This window comes from Camelina sativa, chromosome 15 (assembly GCF_030686135.1).
Source record: "Camelina sativa cultivar CO46 ecotype springtype chromosome 15, ASM3068613v1".
NCBI classification, from domain to species: domain Eukaryota; kingdom Viridiplantae; phylum Streptophyta; class Magnoliopsida; order Brassicales; family Brassicaceae; genus Camelina; species Camelina sativa.
Window position 1 is genome coordinate 33,927,955 of NC_141894.1, and position 19,690 is coordinate 33,947,644.

The following is a 19,690-nucleotide window of genomic DNA, read 5'->3' on the forward strand; positions in this document are numbered from 1 at the left end:
AAAAAAAAAGCAAAAATATGGCAGCCAAATTTAGCCGCTTCAGTAACAGAACAAACTAATAAAAAGAAAAAAAGAACTTATACTACGTCAAAAGAAAGTTGTGAGTAAGGATAATTAAAATGTAAAGAACTAAAGAGTTATTGTTGTTTTACCTCGATGAAGATTGTCTCAGGCTGCAAAATGGATGCACAAAATTAAAAAAATGTGTTAAAAAAAAATTGGGTTGAATGATATTCAACTCATTCATCTCCAAAATAGTGGTTGAACAAGTTGAAGATTTTTGTTGTAGTATTATGCTGCATTTGGTTGCTTAAAATTGAAAAATGAGTTGAACAAAATTGAGTTGGAAAATATTCAACTCATTCATCTCCAAAATAGTGGTTGAACAAGTTGAATATTTTTGCTGTAGAATTAGTTTATTTTTTCAACTTTTTAGGTTGAATGGGTTGAATAGATTTTTCCAACTTCTTCAACCTCTTCCAATCAAATGGTGAAACTTGGTTGAATAATTTTTTTCAACTCCTTCAACCTTTTCAATTGTGCAACCATTTGCACCCTTAGTTTATTTTTTTCCAACTTTTTGAGTTGAACGGGCTGAATAGTTTTTTTCCAACCTCTTCAACATTTACAATGCAAATGGTGAAAATTGGTTGAATAATTTTTTTAACATGTTCAATCTCTTCAACCGTTCTCAAAATTAAGTCTAACAGAGAAAAAGACTTTACGATGTATATAATAGACCTGAAATATGTTGGTTTATATAGATAGTGAGGGAGTTAGAAGAAAGATCATGGAAAGAAGTTTTTTCATCACCGGGTGAGACTTAAATTTAAAAAATTTAATTACAAAAATTAGTAACTTGTTTATTATTTTCAGATAGCTTAACGTGTGTTGTTAATTTCTCGTTAAATATTATATAGTATACTTGTATAAACTAACCATTTTTGATTATATTAGTATTAACTGTACATCCAACCATTTTTTAGCATGTCGATGCTTCTTAGAGATTCTTAAACCCCTTAGTTTTTTTTTTGGACAACCTTAAACCCCTTAGTTAAGAAGTTATTCTTAGTAATATTGTCATTTCTGATTAATTTTTAATCCGATTAAACCTAAGAATAAAAGCTAAGAAGTCCCGACAAAGTTGGTCTAATAGGGGTTTTGGTACTTCTTGATTGAATAACAGGGGATTGTGAGTGATTTTGAATAATTTTTAACTAATGTCATATTGAATAACATTAGATTTGAGAAGTGATTTAAAAATCCTAAGTTGAATAACAGATGATTTTTTAAAAAATCACAAATCCTCCAAAATCCTAGTTTGAATACACCCCCCCCCCCTAAGAGTTTCACCCCCGTTTAGTTCTGTAATAAACAAAAATAGTTTAATAGGGGTTTTGGTATATATTGATCCTTGAAAAAAAAGTAGTATATCTATAATTTTATAGGAGTGTAATTGTGTAAATAAATTAGCTGTGGTAAATTTAGGTTTACTTTCTTAACGTCTATATTGGGGCTGACGAGTCTATATTGTTGTTAGATGAAATTTTCTAGTTATATATCGTTGGAGTACATTGATATGTTTCCAGGTTCACTTGTTTGTTACTTCGTTTTATGTTGCATAATAATTTTTTTCTCTAGTGTCGACCCCATGACGAAATATTCAAAAGATTGTATTATATTATTATTAGTGCCACAACTTTATTGTTGATGTCCGGATCGGTCACAATTAGACTAATTGTTTAGTTCGGTCAAAGGAGGGTCGAAGTTCTCTTTTATTATATTGATGCCGAGACACAAAAGGATGGATTACAACTCGACTTAAACGAGTTACAAGTATAAACGAGAATAATCGACGAGTTGCTATCTCGTCGATCCTCCGAGCTATTGAGTCTAAACTGTAGATTTCCACTTGGACGAGCTGAAGCTTTCGTACTTGCTATCCCGATTCTTTTCCTTTTTCTCGATCCCCTGTTTTGCGGACCGTACGTCTCCCTTTATAGGGAATCGTGTCGGTTCGTCTATACGAAAAGACCATAATACCCTCCCTTCCTTTGGAGATTTATCATGGGCTTTTTCTGGGCCAGGCCTGTTGTTTGGGGTGTAGATCCACCCCCAACAGTAGTCCCCCCCCGCGGCCTTTAGTTCGTAGTCTTTAGGCGAAGAACAGCCGTGAAGGAGCGAAGGGTCGCGCGTGAAGGAACGGTTCCCAACTTTTGGGGTCGAATCGTTGTGTGCGGTGATCGACGCGCGTGAGATCCGGAAATCGTACCGTTATGGGGCGCGTGTCGTAATGATGACGCTTCCAGATCCTTCGTCCTTCTCCTATAAATATCACTTCTCTGTTTCTCTCATTATCTTCTTCTCGCGTTTTTCGGTGCTCATCGTTCAGGTATTCTCCCTCCTTCTTATCTCGTCGTTATTTTGCATTTAGTGCGTCATACTTTTACTATGAACTCCCCTCGTTCTCAATCGTCCGATCCATCCGTCGAGAGCCACCTTCGACGAGCGACAACTTCCGAATCTGATGGCTCTAATAGGTCCGTTTGCTGGGAGGGCCGTTCTCGGAGTCCTTCTGATTCGTCTTCGGCGGGTTCAGACATGGCTCGATTTGAAGAATTGAGACGTCGTCTCGTTCCAGGGTCGGCGGTTCCAAGCTCGTCGGGTCTGCCTTGCAGGATTCCTTCTCTGATAGACGAGCCATTGATCAATGACCCATCCTTTCCCGAGTTGGACAACGTTCCTTTGCCAACCGAGAACCTTTTCTCCCATTTCCCTCCGTCGACGTTAAAACCGGGAGCGGCGTCTGATGCAGTTCGCATTGGGAAATTAAACACCGAACCGAGAATTCTGATTCCAGAACCATTTCAGCATCCCTGGGATGCTCCTTCCGGCTTTATTTGCCTTTCGGAGAAGTACTTCACCGAGTGCGGGCTTACCTTCCCTTTGCCGTCTTTCCTGATGACATATTTTGCTCGTCGTGAGGCGGCCATTTCTCAATTTGCCCCGGCGACCTTTCGAAATGCTGTTGGCCTTTCGATTATGGCCGAAGCTGCGGGGGTTAAGCTTACTTGTGATCATTTGGAAGAGTTGACGTGTCTGAACCCGTCGAGCCGAGACAAAACTCCTGGAATTTACTATGTAGCGTCGGGAAGGAAGACGACGCTCGTCGAGGGTGCTAAGGGCAAAACATATAATTGGAAGGGCTCGTACTTCTTTCTTGAAGTCGGTGAGGGGGTTTTGGAGGATCCATCGATTCCTTGGTTTTCTGGGTGGAACCCTTCACCCGGTAGCCGACCCTTCTTGCCTAGTATATTTTATTTGCACTATTCTCTGGTCGTGCTTAACCCTTCCCCCCCCCCCCCCCCCCCTCTTCTTTTTTTTTTAGTTGTTGTTCCAAGGTGTTTGCTCCCATACCCTCCTTCGTTCCAAGCCGAGATAGACGCGATCAAAGCTTTCTGCCCTTACGTTTGGCCAGGTACCGAGTCGAAAAAGGGGCGTTCAAGGAAGATCTCCGATCCTCGAAGAAAGACAAGTACATCCTAGTGTAGTTGAACCCCTTTTTTTTTTTTTTTTGCTGCTCCTTGAGTTCTCCAATTAATTTTGTTGCTTTGTGTTGTAGCCGGGACGATGGGTAAGATGAACTTGAGTGTTCCCAACGCGTCTGCTCGTTATCGCCGAGCTCCGGAGCCGCTGCCTTGTTCCGCTCCCCGTCAAGATGCTCGTCCGGGTGCCAATCCTCCAAGCTCTGGCTCGTCAAAAAAGGTTTCTCCTTCCTCTCGTCGGGTTGTGGACGACCCTTCAAGGATGCGTCCAAGATCCCTTCCTCCGAATCGTTATATTGGTCCAGAGAAGACACTTCCAAGGAAGAAGGTGGTCGGGACTCCTGGTCGCGTCGCCGAGGTGGCGAAAGATTCGCAGAAAAGGAAGGATGGTCCCGAACAAGAGCAGTCTCCCCCATCAAAGAAGTCTAAGTCGGTCGACTTCAGCTGGAACTTTACGCATTCTTCCGGGGCTCGTCCTTTTCCGGATGACTTGCGGTCCTGCGCCGAGTTATTTCGGAAGATCCACTTTGGTGAAGGTCGTCTTCCTGCAGTTGAGAAGATGAAAGAGGCCGACGCGGTTACCGGCGTTGCTCAAGCGTCTTTTGAGGTTTGTCGAACCTGGCGCGCCAAATTGTTGATGTCCGGATCGGTCACAATTTGTATGTTTAGTTCGGTCAAAGGAGGGTCGAAGTTCTCTTTTATTATATTGATGCCGAGACACAAAAGGACGGATTACAACTCGACTTAAACGAGTTACAAGTATAAACGAGAATAATCGACGAGTTGCTATCTCGTCGATCCTCCGAGCTATTGAGTCTAAACTGTAGATTTCCACTTGGACGAGCTGAAGCTTTCGTACTTGCTATCCCGATTCTTTTCCTTTTTCTCGATCCCCCTGTTTTGCGGACCGTACGTCTCCCTTTATAGGGAATCGTGTCGGTTCGTCTATACGAAAAGACCATAATACCCTCCCTTCCTTTGAAGATTTATCATGGGCTTTTTCTGGGCCAGGCCTGTTGTTTGGGGTGTGGATCCACCCCCAACATTTATCAATTGGAATAATTTTAGAATATTCTGAAAATTTGTTTTTTTGTCAAATGTTAAGACAGCTTGAAAGTTGAATTAGTGTAGATTTTCCTTATTCCCTACCTTTTTGTAGTATTACTTACTACAGTACTAGTTATTAATTATAAAATACTTACTGTGTAGTAGGAGTATATAGTACTAAATATATGTATAATTATGTTTATGTGAAAAGAAAAATATAACATAAAAATATAAAATTATAGTATTATCTTTAAAATGACAGTAAACACATAAAAACCTAATTTTTTTTTTAAAATACGATTTTAGTTAATAGTTTATACATTAGTTATTGTAAAACATCATAAATTCGTAATTTAAATGTCTAAATAACAAAAAATATATATATTTGATTTATATTTGGCTTCAAAAATAATTGGTATATACAAAATTAAGCGGGAAGTAATCGGATTGGATGGTATAATCAGATAACCGATGCTAGGCGAGGATTAGTCATTAATCGAGGCGAAGAGGGTGGGCCTAGCAATTTTGCGGGGCATAATCGGTACTAAACGGGGATTAGTCATTAATCGAGGCGGAATGATTCGTCACGAAAAATTACCAGATATGTTTTTTTTGTAAATAAATGAGAACTCACACCAATGTCTTCTAGTTCTAGTTCATAAAATATCTTAGACCCCACTTTTTTATCAGCCACCAGATTTTGTTCTTCCTTTACCACATAAAAAATGTTTACGTCGACCAAAAGTTTTGATATATATTGGTCACAAAACATTACATTGGTGAAATCATTTGTTTTTTTCCCTAAACATCATGCAACGGAGAAAGCAGTAAATGATGTTTTTTTTTTTTTTTTTTTTATTCTAACAATTTTATACTATATCAAATTATCAACCAATACTGCAAGAAAAAGTATGAAGGAAATTTTAAGTGAGAATTAAGACAAAAGTACATAGAAATAGAAGTGTAGCTTTCAGTGACCCCTTCCTAATTCCTGAGTGGGCAATACCAAACGTGGGGCTCCCATTCTGTGGAAAATCCACTAAACTTCAAAACTTTTCACTTGTGTAAAGACGAAAACGCCACTCTTTCTAAACATAATAATAATTTTGTTTTTATTTGTTGGAATAATATTTTCTACATAGGAAAAAAGAAACCAATAATGTAGTAAAATAATAGGAAACAAATCAAACAAACTTGTTTAATTAATTGTATCCATATCATATTCACCTAATGAAACCATTTCTGAATATAATAATGGGTATTAGATCTTATTCTAACAATATCTAATTTAATATTCCTTTGCTTTGGTTTTCCAAATATACCATGATTTTCTTGCTATTCTAGAGACCTAAAATAAAGTTTTAAAATCTCCTTTTTCTCAATTTTCAATCATATAACTTTAACATTACTCAAATACAAGATCCCTAAATCTTAATTACATAAAGTAATGTAATTAACCATTAAATTGTGATTACTACAAATTTTTGAAAATTTATTAACTTAATCTCATTCTTAATGAATATTATTCTAAAAATAAATAGAACTTTTACAAAGCATTTTATCAGTCACTTTCAAAATGTCAAAACTTATATGCTTTCCACCAAAAAAAAAGAATCTCTCAAACAAAAAGATCTAGAAAGTGGCAGTCTCGTAAATAACATCGAGTAGATGGGCAGTTTTATGACGTCAGAATAAAATCCAACCGTGTAAAAATTAAAACTTTTATTCCTTTTAAATAATTAATTCACACGTTTTTATGCGCTGTCTTCGAAATTTATCATTTTATAAATAAATAAAAAAGACAAAACAGACACAGAAAATACAAACTGTCAACGAAGATTTTTATATTGCTTGATTTCAAAATCTCTCAGAGAAGAAGAAGAAGAAATAAAAATCCAATTTTTATTATCTGGGTTTTCGAATATTCCTTTGTTTTCTCCAATCAGAGACCGTAAAGTAATCAACTTTTTTTGTTCTCGTCGTCTTCTCCGGCGAGACCAATGGACTCTCCGGTATCAAAATCCGATGCGTCGAAAGAGAAATTCGTGGGTTCACCACGGCCATCATCAACAACGATGGCAGATTCAAAGGCGATGAGAGGTTGTGGACTCTCTAATCTGACATGGGTTGGTGTTGATAAAGTTGAGCTTCGTCAGAGGCTTATGATGCCTGAGTATATCCGTCTAGCTATGCGTGACTGTATCAAACGGAAGGATTCGACGGCCATTCCTGATCATTTGCTTCTTCCTGGTGGTGCTGTTGCTGATATGGCTCCTCATGCCCCAATGGTTGTTTTCATTAACCCCAAATCTGGTGGTCGTCATGGTCCTGTGCTTAAAGAGAGGCTTCAACTCTTGATGAGCGAAGAACAGGTTCTTTTTTTTTTCTCTCTCAGTATCTTTAGAGAGTGTCTGTGTTTTTGATTGAGTTTCTAGTGTTCTGTTTTGATCAGATCTTATCTTATTCTTGTATCAATTGGGGAATACTTATAAAAGTCTCTGGCTTTTTTAAGTTTATGTATACATGCTTAGCTGATGTGTTAGATCTAGTAAGGATGAGTTTAGTTCAAAGATTTAGTCTTTTGGAAATTCTTGAGATGATGTTGTTGTTTTTGAAAATGGTGGAAGTAATTTGGAGTTGTTGATATTTGGAGTTGGTGATGATTGTAAATTCAGGTGTTTGACCTTACGGAAGTGAAGCCTCATGAGTTTGTTCAATACGGGTTGGCGTGTTTGGAGACGGTGGCAGCGAAAGGAGATGAATGTGCTAAAGAATGCAGAGCAAGGTTGAGGATTATGGTGAGTACGCAACAACATTATATCTTAATAATCTCATGGTCTTTACGTTTTTAGAAATTAGAAATGTTGAAAATGGAATTTGGTTCGGTAGGTTGCAGGTGGTGATGGTACTGTTGGTTGGGTTCTTGGATGTCTTGGAGAGCTTAATAAAGAAGGGAAGTTACCTATTCCTCCTGTTGGCGTTATCCCTCTCGGTACTGGGAATGATCTCTCTAGAAGTTTTGGTTGGGTGAGTGAGTCTTTCTTCTCTCTTATGTTGTTCATGACAAGGCTCTTTGCATTGCGACTGAATATGTTTTCTTCAGGGTGGTTCGTTCCCTTTTGCATGGAGATCTGCTATTAAAAGAACACTCCATCGTGCAAGTATGGGTCCAGTTGCTCGACTAGACAGGTAAAAAAGTCTTATTTTACCCCCAAACGGTTAGCTTTTATTCTATTAGCCTTGTTGTAAAAATGTGTGTTAATTTTGTAATATGGTGTTGCAGCTGGAAGATATTAGTGTCAATGCCATCAGGAGAAGTTGTGGATCCTCCGTATTCTTTAAAACCCGCCGAGGACAATGAACTTGATCAGGTTTGGCTCATTAAATCATCAGCATATGCTTTTGTAAATTGTCATGATCTAGTAATGACCAAGGCTTTTCTTGTGGTTTCAGGGTTTGGACGCCGGAATAGACGCATCTCCACTGGCAAAGTCTTATGAAGGCGTTTTCTACAATTACTTAAGCATAGGTTTGATGGACTTTTCGTTGATAACCATAACACAATTTTACAATTATTTTCTGTGACCAGATTCTAGTGTTTGTCGGGTTTGTTTAGGTATGGATGCTCAAGTTGCATATGGCTTCCACCATCTTCGCAACACTAAACCATATCTTGCTCAAGGCCCTATTTCAAATAAGGTTTGTTTATTATATCTTGTCTTCATCCAAACTTGAGTCCCATTCGTTGTCTTTGTTAGAAGCTTAAGTAGTTGTGTCGGTTTTGAAAAACGAGATTATTAACCACACAACATTTGTTTTTTTGCAGATTATTTATTCAGGTTTTGGTTGCACTCAGGGTTGGTTTTGCACGCCTTGTGTTAATGATCCAGGTTTAAGGTTCGTTGGCTGTGTTCTTGAACTTGTTTGTAAGTTTCTGCTTAAAGCTCTTCGATGTGTTCTTGACACCTTATCTGTACTATCTGAATTTGCAGGGGACTTAGGAACATTATGAAAATACACATCAAAAAAGCCAACTGTGCTGATTGGGAGGAGGTTCCAGTCCCGAAAAGGTAAGAAAAAATTACTTCTGATTTTTACCTATTATTATCTATGATCTCAATGCTTAACCCCAATGCTTGTTTTTTTACTTGTAGTGTGAGATCAATTGTGGCATTGAATCTTCACAGCTATGGAAGTGGAAGCCATCCGTGGGGTAATCTAAAGCCGGAGTATCTAGAGAAGGTATTGTTTTCTGTTTCGTTTCAGCGTAAATGAACTCAGTTTTCTGATGCTAACTCGAATGGTTTATCGATTTTTTTCCAGAGAGGATTTGTGGAAGCACATTGTGATGATGGTTTGATAGAGATTTTTGGTTTTAAGCAAGGATGGCACGCGTCATTTGTCATGGCTGAGCTTATCTCTGCCATACACATAGCTCAGGTAAACTTAACAAAAACACTGGCCAATGTTAGAATCTTTTTTTAGCCATGAGAGTTTGACTGAAAAGGTTCCATTTTTGGTGATCATTGGCAGGCTGCTGCGGTAAGATTTGAGCTAAGAGGAGGTGACTGGAGGGACGCGTTCTTGCAAATGGATGGTGAGCCATGGAAGCAACCAATGAGCACAGAGTACTCAACATTTGTGGAGATCAAGAAAGTTCCTTTTCAATCTTTAATGATAAATAATGAATGAATTTGAGAGATTCAAAAGCTGGATTCTTTGTACAAAGCTAATTGTTTTGTATTTGGATTTGATTCAGTTTAGTCATAGATATAGTCTAAGCTTTTTAGTCATCTTCTTTTCTATTTTGAAATTTGAAGAATTGTGACTTTTGATTATTTCTGCTTGTCGGTTTTGTATATTTCTGTGTTGTGACTTGTGAGGAATGAAGTTTGTTTATTATTTATAAGAAATGCGAGATTATATTTGGTCATGATTCATTATCTGTATATTATTACTTGTTAGATTCATTAAATACACTCAACGGTCTATGTAAAGATATTGTGAATTGTACGTTTATTGATGTATGAAGAGCTCCTTATATACACAATACAGTTGGGATTGTACACAGAGAATAAGGAGAAATCTCATAGAGATAACCCTTAATAGAGAGATAAGTACGCAAGAAGAAGATAAGACAACTTATCCTAATACTATGTTCCTCCTCTCTTCAATTTTTCACATATAGTTTGATGATCAGAAACAATATATGTGCTCGACATACTAATACGATCTCTCTAGGATAGAACTCCGATGAAAGGCTGAAGGCAAGTGACTAGTGATGAGATTCGATAGTGATGGTGCGTGAACGATAATGGGGGTGAATATGGGGGTGATCGAGTGATAAAAGCAATGATGAGATGGTGAGGATTGTTTAGATGGTTATATGGATTGAAAACAAAGTGAAGAGTTTCTGAATCACAAAGTGTATAGAAACTCAGAAATCAAGAACGAAATTCGAATTGAGAGAAAAAGCTTAACAATACTTGTTCAACATACTTCTTCGCTAAAGAACAAAGAGGCGTAGCTATGGGGTTTTATAATTAACCCTAGGGCTCGACACTCCAAACAACATGCAGTTCAAAATAAAACAGCAAGACGTTTTAAGGAAATAAGAAAACAGCAAAACGTCTAAGTGACTTGTAGTAGTGCAGAAGTCACTTGTACTAGTACAGAAGTACATTATTCCCCATTAGTAATGACTTCTAGATAACTCGACGTAGTGATCCATTTGCCTCATTAAAAACCATACTGAGAAAACCCATTGGGACAAAACTCAGCTATGGGAAAAAGAGTACAAACTTCACACCTAAGTTATCTAGTTATCATTACCGGGTGAAGTCTTCAAGGTGGATATGTTGAAGACTTGGATCCTCGGTAGGTTGAATGACCCGTCAACTATGAGTGAGTGAGCTTCCTTGGCCATCTCCTTAGCTCTTGAACGAGTGATCCTTCCCACCATCTCCGGTTTCTCTGCAGCCTCTGGCTCCGTGCTTGCCACGATCATATCATCCTCCCCCTCTTCAAAAGGATTTGTCCTCAAATCAGAATCTGCATAGTAAGAGAGCAAGTCAGAAACATTGAATGTTGATGATATGGTATACTTACCTTGAAGATCAATATGGTATGCGTTGTCATTGATCCTCTTGATGACATCAAATGTACCATCAGCTCGTGGTAGAAGCTTGCTCTTCCTCTCTTCTGGGAACCTATCCTTGCGTAAATGAATCCACACTAAGTCTCCTTCTTCGAAAACGAGCTCCTTTCTGCCCTTGTTCGCATGCTTCTCGTACTGCTTGGTTCTTTTCTCTATGTTCTCCTTAGCTTTAGCATGTATCCTCCTCACCTGTTCAGCCTTTTCTTTGCCATCAAAGCTACACTTCACACTTAAAGGTAAAGGAATCAAGTCTAGAGGTGATTGTGGATTAAAACCATAAACAATCTCAAAAGGAGAAAATAGAGTAGCAGAATGCTTAGCGTGATTATATGCAAACTCAACATGTGGTAGACATTCTTCCCATGACTTGAGATTGCTTCTCACTAAGGTCCTGAGGAGTGTAGATAGAGTCCTGTTCACCACTTCGGTTTGCCCATCTGTTTGCGGGTGACATGTGGTTGAGAATGATAGCTTGGTTCCTAGCTTAGCCCATAACGTCCTCCAGAAGTGTCCTAGAAACTTTGTATCTCGGTCTGAGACGATTACTTGAGGCATTCCATGTAGACATACTACTTCCCTGAAAAACAAGTTAGCTACAATAACAACATCGTCCGTCTTGTGACTTGCAATGAAGTGAGCCATCTTGCTAAACCTGTCAACCACAACAAAAATTGAATCTCTACCATTTCTGGTTCGAGGTAAGCCAAGAACAAAATCCATAGAAATATGAGTCCAAGGTTGAGAAGGGATAGGGAGAGGAGTGTACAGGCCGTGGGGCTGTACCTTACCCTTCGGCATTTTGCAGATATGGCACCTAGAACAAACCTTCTCAACGTCTTTCTTTATTTTCGGCCAATAGAAGTGTTCTTGCAGTCCAAGTAGAGTCTTTGACACTCCAAAATGTTCAGCTAGTCCACCTCCGTGAGCCTCTCTGATCAGCAGCTCTCTCATGGATCCTCTTGGTATGCACAATCGATCCTTAAAGAACAGATATCCATCCTGCCTATAATAGTTTTCAAAAGCAAACTTATGGCATTTGCCATAGCTCTCAGCAAAATCGATGTCAGTCTCATAAAGTTCTACTATTTCAGCAAAACCTTCTAGCTTGGAAGACAAAGTAGAAACGAGAGTGTACCTCCTGGATAATGCATCTGCGACTACATTATCCTTACCTTTCTTGTACTTAACCGTGTAGGGAAAAGTCTCTATGAACTCCATCCATCTGGCATGTCTCTTGTTGAGCTTCTGTTGTCCTTTGAGATGCTTCAGGGACTCGTGGTCAGTGTGAATAACGAACTCCTTGGGCCACAGGTAATGCTGCCACGTTTGAAGAGCCCGAACTAAGGCGTACAACTCCTTGTCATATGTAGGATAGTTTAACGTCGATCCTCCTAGCTTCTCACTGAAGTAAGCTACTGGTTTCCTATCCTGCATCAAAACCGCACCTATACCCACTCCGAAGGCATCACATTCAATCTCAAAAGTTTTCATAAAATCAGGAAGTAAGAGAATAGGGGCAGTGATAAGCTTCTCTTTTAAGGTTGAAAACGTCTTCTCTTGTGCTTCCTCCCATCTGAACCCTACATCCTTCTTGACAACTTCTGTAAGTGGCGCTGCAATAGTACTGAAGTCTTGTACAAATCGCCTGTAGAATCCTGCTAGTCCATGAAAGCTCCTGACTTCTGCCACGTTTTTGGGTGTTGGCCACTCCTTAATAGCCTTGACCTTCTCACCGTCCACTCTAACTCCTTCTGCACTGACAACAAAGCCTAGAAAGACAACCTCAGTAGTACAGAACGAACATTTAGAAAAATTAGCAAAGAGGGATTGAGAACGAAGAACATTTAGAACTTGGCGGATGTGTTCTAAGTGTTCTTCTAGACCTTTGCTATAGATGAGTATGTCGTCGAAGTACACAGCCACGAAGATGCCTATGAAAGGTCTGAGAACATGATTCATTAAACGCATGAACGTGCTAGGAGCATTGGTGAGACCAAACGGCATGACTAGCCATTCGTAGAGCCCTTGCTTGGTCTTGAAAGCTGTTTTCCATTCATCTCCTTCCTTCATTCTGATCTGATGATAACCACGTTTCAAATCGATCTTTGAGAAGACTGTTGACCCACATAACTCGTCCAGCATGTCATCTAATCTCGGAATCGGATGTCTGTACTTCACTGTGATATTGTTAATAGCTCTGCACTCAACACACATCCTCCATGAACCATCTTTCTTGGGTACAAGCAAAACTGGTACTGCACATGGACTGAGACTCTTTCTGATGTGTCCCTTACGCATCAGCTCTTCTACTTACTTCTGAAGCTCTTTAGTTTCTACTGGATTGGTTCTGTAAGCTGGTCTGTTCGGTAGAGCTGAACCTGGTACCAAATCGATCTGATGCTCTATCCCATGTATTGGAGGCAAGCCTGGAGGTATCTCTTCTAGAAACACATCCTTGTACTCCTCTATAATCTCTATCATCTCGCGTGGAAGCTCTTCTGCTGGCTTGGTACTGGTGAGTGTCTCTTTATAAACAAACATGAATGTGGTCATCTCTGGATCAAATAGCTTGTTGAATTCGCTGTGATTGATGTACAGGCTGTGAGACACTTTCTCTGTATCCTTGCGGTTCATGTGAAGCTGGTCCTTGTAGATTTCGCTGGGTGTAAGTGGTAGAAGAGTAACCTTACGTCCCTTGAACTCAAGCGATTGCTTGTTGGTGTAGCCATCATGAACCACCTTTCTGTCGAACTGCCATGGTCTTCCCAATAGAATATGACTTGATTTCATCGGAATCACATCACATAGCAGCTCATCCTCATACTTCCCAATCGTTAGTTTCACCATCACTTGCTGCGAAACTGTTAACGCTCCCTTGTTGTTCAACCACTGTAGCTGGTAAGGTCTTGGATGTGAAGTGGTCTTGAGATTAAGCTTCTGTACCATCTCTTCACTAGCTGCATTAGTACAGCTTCCACCATCAACGATCAAGGTGCAGACCTTGTCTTAAACCATACACCTGGTGTGAAATAGGTTCTCACGCTGCCCTCTGTCATCTGGATGAATCTGAACACTTAAAGCTCTGCGTGCTACCAACATCTCTCCCATAACTGCTGGTTCACCTCCTTCACCGAATTCAGACTCTGGTTCACTCTCTGAACTGTCTACAGGCACAATCTCTCCTCCTTCTTGAAGAAGAAACATCTTCTTGTTAGGACAGTCTCTGGAATAATACCCCATTCCTTGGCATTTGAAACACCTGATATGACTTGTAGAGGTGCTATTCTTGGGCTTGTAATCGTTCTTAACTTCCTCTTTGACTGTGGCTGTCATGGGTTTGCTGTCCTTGATGAAGGCGGGTTTACTGAACTCTCTCGGCTTGGACATGTTAGGCGTAAACGTAGACCTCACTCCCTTTCTCTTGATCTGCGATTCAATCAACTCTGCCTTATGTACCATTTCTTGCACATCTTCATAGTTCTGCAGCTCTATCTTGTCTTGAATCTCTCTGTTCAAACCTCCAAGAAACCTAGACATAACCATGTCTTCACTTTCCCTTAGATCAACCCTGATCATAAGCGTTTCCAGCTCCTGATAGTAGTCTCTTAAAGACTTAGTACCTTGAGTGAGATGCCTCAACTTGTTAAGAATCTCTCTCTGGTAGTGTGTAGGCACAAACTTCTTTCTCATCTGCGTGACTAACTGTTCCCATGTAGTGATAGCAGGCTCTCTCTGTCGATGTCTAGTAAGTCCCAGCTGCTCCCACTACAACAAAGCATAGCCATTGAATTCGGATATAGCTATCTTCACCTTGTTCAGCTCATAAGTACCTTGAACCTGAAAGTTAGATTCCATCTTCCTTTCCCAGTCTAGATAAGTCTCTGGATCATTGGTACCATGAAAAGAAGGATACTGAATCTTGAGGTGCTTCAGCTGCTACCTCAAAGGATCATAATCCCTGCCATGATCTCTGTTCTTGTTTCTCCTCATTGTCTCTTGACTATGATCTGAAACTTCTTCTTCTTCAGAATACTCTCTATCTGACTCAATGTATATTCGATGCCCAGCTACTTGTTCAGCTCGTCGTGGACGTATGTGATCTCTGCCAGTTTTGCGATGCTCTCTTTCTGTACCTTGAGTGTTTCTTCTCTGATTGAAACAAGTCTCTCTTCCCCCAGTAGGTGACTTAACTGTTCTGATCCGTGTGTGTTTGGAAGAGACTCCCACGTGTGCCTTTCCTTTAGCTAAGCGGAGAGCCTCATTAGGACTAGGCGGGTCTGAAGAACTCTGATCTGAAGCGCTAGTTGCTTGAGCTATATCTTTGATCTGCTTCTCAAACTTGTTACTGAGCTGCTCCATCTGTTGCTGAAACTGAGTAGACATTGTCTTGTTTGCTTCGGCTATTTGCTTAGACATGGCTTGGTTCAAAGCTTCCATAGCTTCTGGAGAAAGCTCCATTGTACCTGCAAATTAAAGAAGAAACTCGAAGTAAAATGTTCCTTAAATGAAAGAAACGAAAATAAACTCTAAGACTCGAAATTCTAATATCGAACAAGACTACAAGAAAATCGATCAACACCAAACCCTATAACTAACAAACTCGAAATAATTAAACCCTACTGCAATCAAATTTCGAAAACAACACTGAAACTAACTCCTAACTCACAGAACTCGATCTAAATACCAAAGATCAACTAAACAAACCCTAAAACTAAACAAACGAAATAAATCAAAATAACACAAATGAGATTTAGGGTTTAGAATCGCTTAGCCTTCGGCACAGAGTTGGCTCTGATACCACATAATATGATCTCCGTAGGATAGAACTCCGATGAAAGGCTGAAGGCAAGTGACTAGTGATGAGATTCGATGGTGATGGTGCGTGAATGATAATGGGGGTGGATATGGGGGTGATTGAGTGATAAAAGCAATGATGAGATGGTGAGGATTGTTTAGATGGTTATATGGATTGAAAACAAAGTGAAGAGTTTCTGAATCACAAAGTGTATAGAAACTCAGAAATCAAGAACGCATTCAAGAATTCGAATTGAGAGAAAAAGCTTAACAATACTTGTTCAACATACTTCTTCGCTAAAGAACAAAGAGGCGTAGCTATGGGGTTTTATAATTAACCCTAGGGCTCGACACTCCAAACAACAGGCAGTTCAAAATAAAACAGCAAGATGTTTTAAGGAAATAAGAAAACAGCAAAACGTCTAAGTGACTTGTAGTAGTGCAGAAGTCACTTGTACTAGTACAGAAGTACATTATTCCCCATTGGTAATGACTTCTAGATAACTTGACGTAGTGATCCATTTGGCTCATTAAAAACCATACTGAGAAAACCCATTGGGACAAAACTCAGCTATGGAAAAAAGAGTACAAACTTCACACCTAAGTTATCTAGTTATCATTACCGCGTGAAGTCTTCAAGGTGGATATGTTGAAGACTTGGATCTTCGGTAGGTTGAATGACCCGTCAACTATGAGTGTGTGAGCTTCCTTGGCCATCTCCTTAGCTCTTGAACGAGTGATCCTTCCCACCATCTCCGGTTTCTCTGCAGCCTCTGGCTCCGTGCTTGCCACGATCATATCACATACCAAAGGTATCAACACTCAAGCCATGCTTAAAGGGGAATATTTCCACTTTCATACTCTTAGTTCCTCTGCTATAGGCTAAACGAATGTATGTTTAAAGATTGAAATAAGACAAACAAAGCCACACTAAATTTCCTATTTTTCATTATATTATTCCTAGACAGAATGCACGGTGAGGCCAAAAGAACTTGAATGAGCCGTTACTAGCATATCATTTGATTCAAATCCAAGAGACATGCTTCAAATCTTTAAAAACATGACTGATTAAGTTCGAACAAGTCACAATGGACATATAAAGTCTATGTAGAAAAATCTAAAAAGACACAATCCCACAAACAACTAACATGAATCCAGCAGAAAATTCCATTACAAGAAATTTCCTTAGTTCAAAAAAAAAAAAAAACATACTAAGCCAGAGAAGAATCTCAACCGGTTACGATAGCATGAGGTATTGGCGAGCTTGAGGTAAACGCCGATCTCGTCGAGACAATTTGAAGATCTTCCAAAGAAGCCAACAATTTTGTGACCTTTAGCCCCCAAAAGAAAGCGTCTCTCATATTTTAGAAATATACGTACATAAAGTGCACAATAAGGCCAAAAGAACTCGAATGCGTCGTTACTAGCAAATTATTTGATTCAAATCCAAGAGACATGCTTCAAATCTTTAAAAGTATGATTGATTGAGTTCGAACTAGTCATAATGGACATATAAAGTCTAGGTAGAAAACTCTCACAATCCCGCAGACAACTAACATGAATCCAGCAGAAAATTCCATTACAAGAAGCTTCCTTAGTTCAAGAGAAAAAAAAAGGTAAGAAAAGCATACTAAGCCAGAGAAGAAGGAGACAACAAATCTCAATCGGTTACAAGAGCATCAGATATTGTCAACCATAAACGAGGATTGACAATAAAAAGAATAAAAAATAGAGAGAAATAATTAGAAAAAGATCTAATTTCCTGTCACACCTAAGATCATAAACAAAAGATTACCTCTGTTTCATGTCCTCTCTTCCTACCATGCAATACTTCTCCGACAGCCATATCAGAATTTGCGCAATCATCCTTTATATATTGTACCTGCAGATACACAACCCCCATTGGTGTCCTCACCAACCAGAATTTGTCTAACGCCATCATAAACCCCACTCTCAAATTTCTGTCCTTCCTTGATCTTCAAACCACACAATTGTTCTTCGGTTTGTGACATGTCCATTTTCCCTTTAAAAAAAGACATTTTACTTCCAAATTAGATCAAAGGAATAGCAAAGGAAAACATTTTTATCAATGACAAAAAAAAAAAAAAAAAAAAAATAGATCAAAGATGAATTTGTGGCTAAATCAAAAACCTAACTTGCTAGCTACTTTACCTAGCTAAAAAGCTCCTCAGTGTTCACTAATCACACTCAAAGTTCAAGACAATGCACGAGCAAAAACCATAACATGCCATAGTGCACATTTTTCTTTATTTTGATTATCTTATTTTTCTTGCATTATGTTAATTACTAATTTTAACACATTAAACATTTTCATACTTTAATCACTGTTCGGTATAAATTTATTTTTACTATATGATTATAATAAATAATAATTGCAATTAAATTGTAAATATTTTCCTTATTAATTGCACATATTTTCCTATTAAAATTAGTAATTTAATAGATAACTTTTCTATTAGAATTAGTGATATGATAGATTACTTTTGGTTTTATATACTTTCAAAAATATTAATTATAATCATTTTAATTATAATCCTATAATTATTAAATAATATTTCTTTTCACACATGTCAAATATTATCGATATATTTGACATATGTCGCAATTATATGAATTATTAACTTTGAAAACTAAAGTTTATATAATAAAAATATATATATATATATATATACTTATATATATATATATATTTAGTTTCTATAGTTATTATTTTATGATTTTGATGAAACCATATATTTACATAGAATTTTAAAAATATTATTATTTTATTATTTTATCAAATTGTGTCATCTTTTTTACACCAGTCTAGTTTGAAATCGGAAAACTTTATTAATTTATAACGATTATTAATTTATAGAGTTTCGATTATAGTTATATTGACACACTATCTTATTTAATACCATCCTAAGCGAGAATGAATTTCAGTGGTATTTAGCAAGATGATCAATGTTATTTAGCAAGAGGATGTCATGTCACTGGAACTCCTAAAAGCTATTCAAACTAAAACTAATAGTAATGGACAAGGTCCAAAATACTTTATGTACAAACAAGAAAAAGAAAAAGAAAATAATTAATTATAAACCTTTCATCAAATGATTTATTGTTGTGAAACAACCGCTTTGGACTTTGCCACTTTAGGGTGTATACTACTGCTAAACAGCCTAACCGTAGCTATATACGAAAATTATTACGAAAAACTAGGGATGTTAAGATGGGTAAACCCACCCCATTTAAACCCATCTCATTTAGTTCCACCCCATTTAAGTATAAACCCATTTAAACCTATATATATTTGAAACCCAATTAACCATACCCAATTAAACATATATAGTCCCATTTAACTTATTGAATCCATTTAAGTATTTAATTTTGGTGATAATATATTATTATATAATTTTGTGCCTTTGTAATTTTGGCGGGAAAAAATGTTTTTGTGAGAATATTTTTAATTATAAAAAAAGTTTTTTTATAATTAAAAATATTTTGGCGGGAAAACATGTTTTTGCGGTTTTGGCGGGAAAAACATTTTTGCTGTTTTGGCGGGAAACACGTTTTTGCGGTTTTGGCGGGAAAACACGTTTTTGCGGTTTTGGCGGGAAAACACGTTTTGCGGTTTTGGCGGGAAAACACGTTTTGCGGTTTTGGCGGGAAAACACGTTTTGCCGTTTTAGCGGGAAATTTTTTTTTGCGGTTTTGGTAGGAAAACGCATTTTTATGAATTTGGCGGGAAAACACAGTTTTGAAAAAAATATAATTTTCTGTTTTTGGCAAGAAAATGTGATTTTAAAATTTTAGCAAAAAAATATAATATTTATATGATAAGTATTTAATAAAAATATCAACATAAATGGATCTAAATGGATACCTATTTATTTATGATAAAACCCATATAATTAATGGGACTAAATGGGGAAAACCATTTAACCCCATTTAATTTTTCCCGGGTATAAATAAATGGGTATAAATGGGGTTATTTTAGTTCAACATACCCATTTAATAAATGGGTTTGTCTGACCCATATTAACATCCCTACGAAAAACTGTCCTTTATACCGTAACTAGCGTTCGTCAGGCCCTTACTGTTTGTTTGGCCGGTTATTGTAGTATATCGGGCCAAAATTGATATG

General features: G+C 38.0%; 1 protein-coding gene across 1 annotated transcript; it reads left to right on the forward strand.

Moving 5' to 3' along the window:
• The first annotated feature begins 6,159 nt into the window (after positions 1 to 6,159).
• LOC147927664 (diacylglycerol kinase 3-like) lies at positions 6,160 to 9,525 on the forward strand. The gene is made up of 12 exons (XM_087488347.1): positions 6,160 to 6,964; positions 7,268 to 7,390; positions 7,482 to 7,619; positions 7,696 to 7,781; positions 7,876 to 7,963; positions 8,046 to 8,121; positions 8,209 to 8,291; positions 8,419 to 8,489; positions 8,585 to 8,662; positions 8,747 to 8,834; positions 8,916 to 9,032; positions 9,126 to 9,525. Exons 1-12 carry the CDS (start codon positions 6,593 to 6,595, stop codon positions 9,282 to 9,284), a joined length of 1,479 nt encoding a protein of 492 aa, XP_087344473.1. The 5' UTR covers positions 6,160 to 6,592; the 3' UTR covers positions 9,285 to 9,525.
• The last annotated feature ends 10,165 nt before the right edge of the window (positions 9,526 to 19,690 follow it).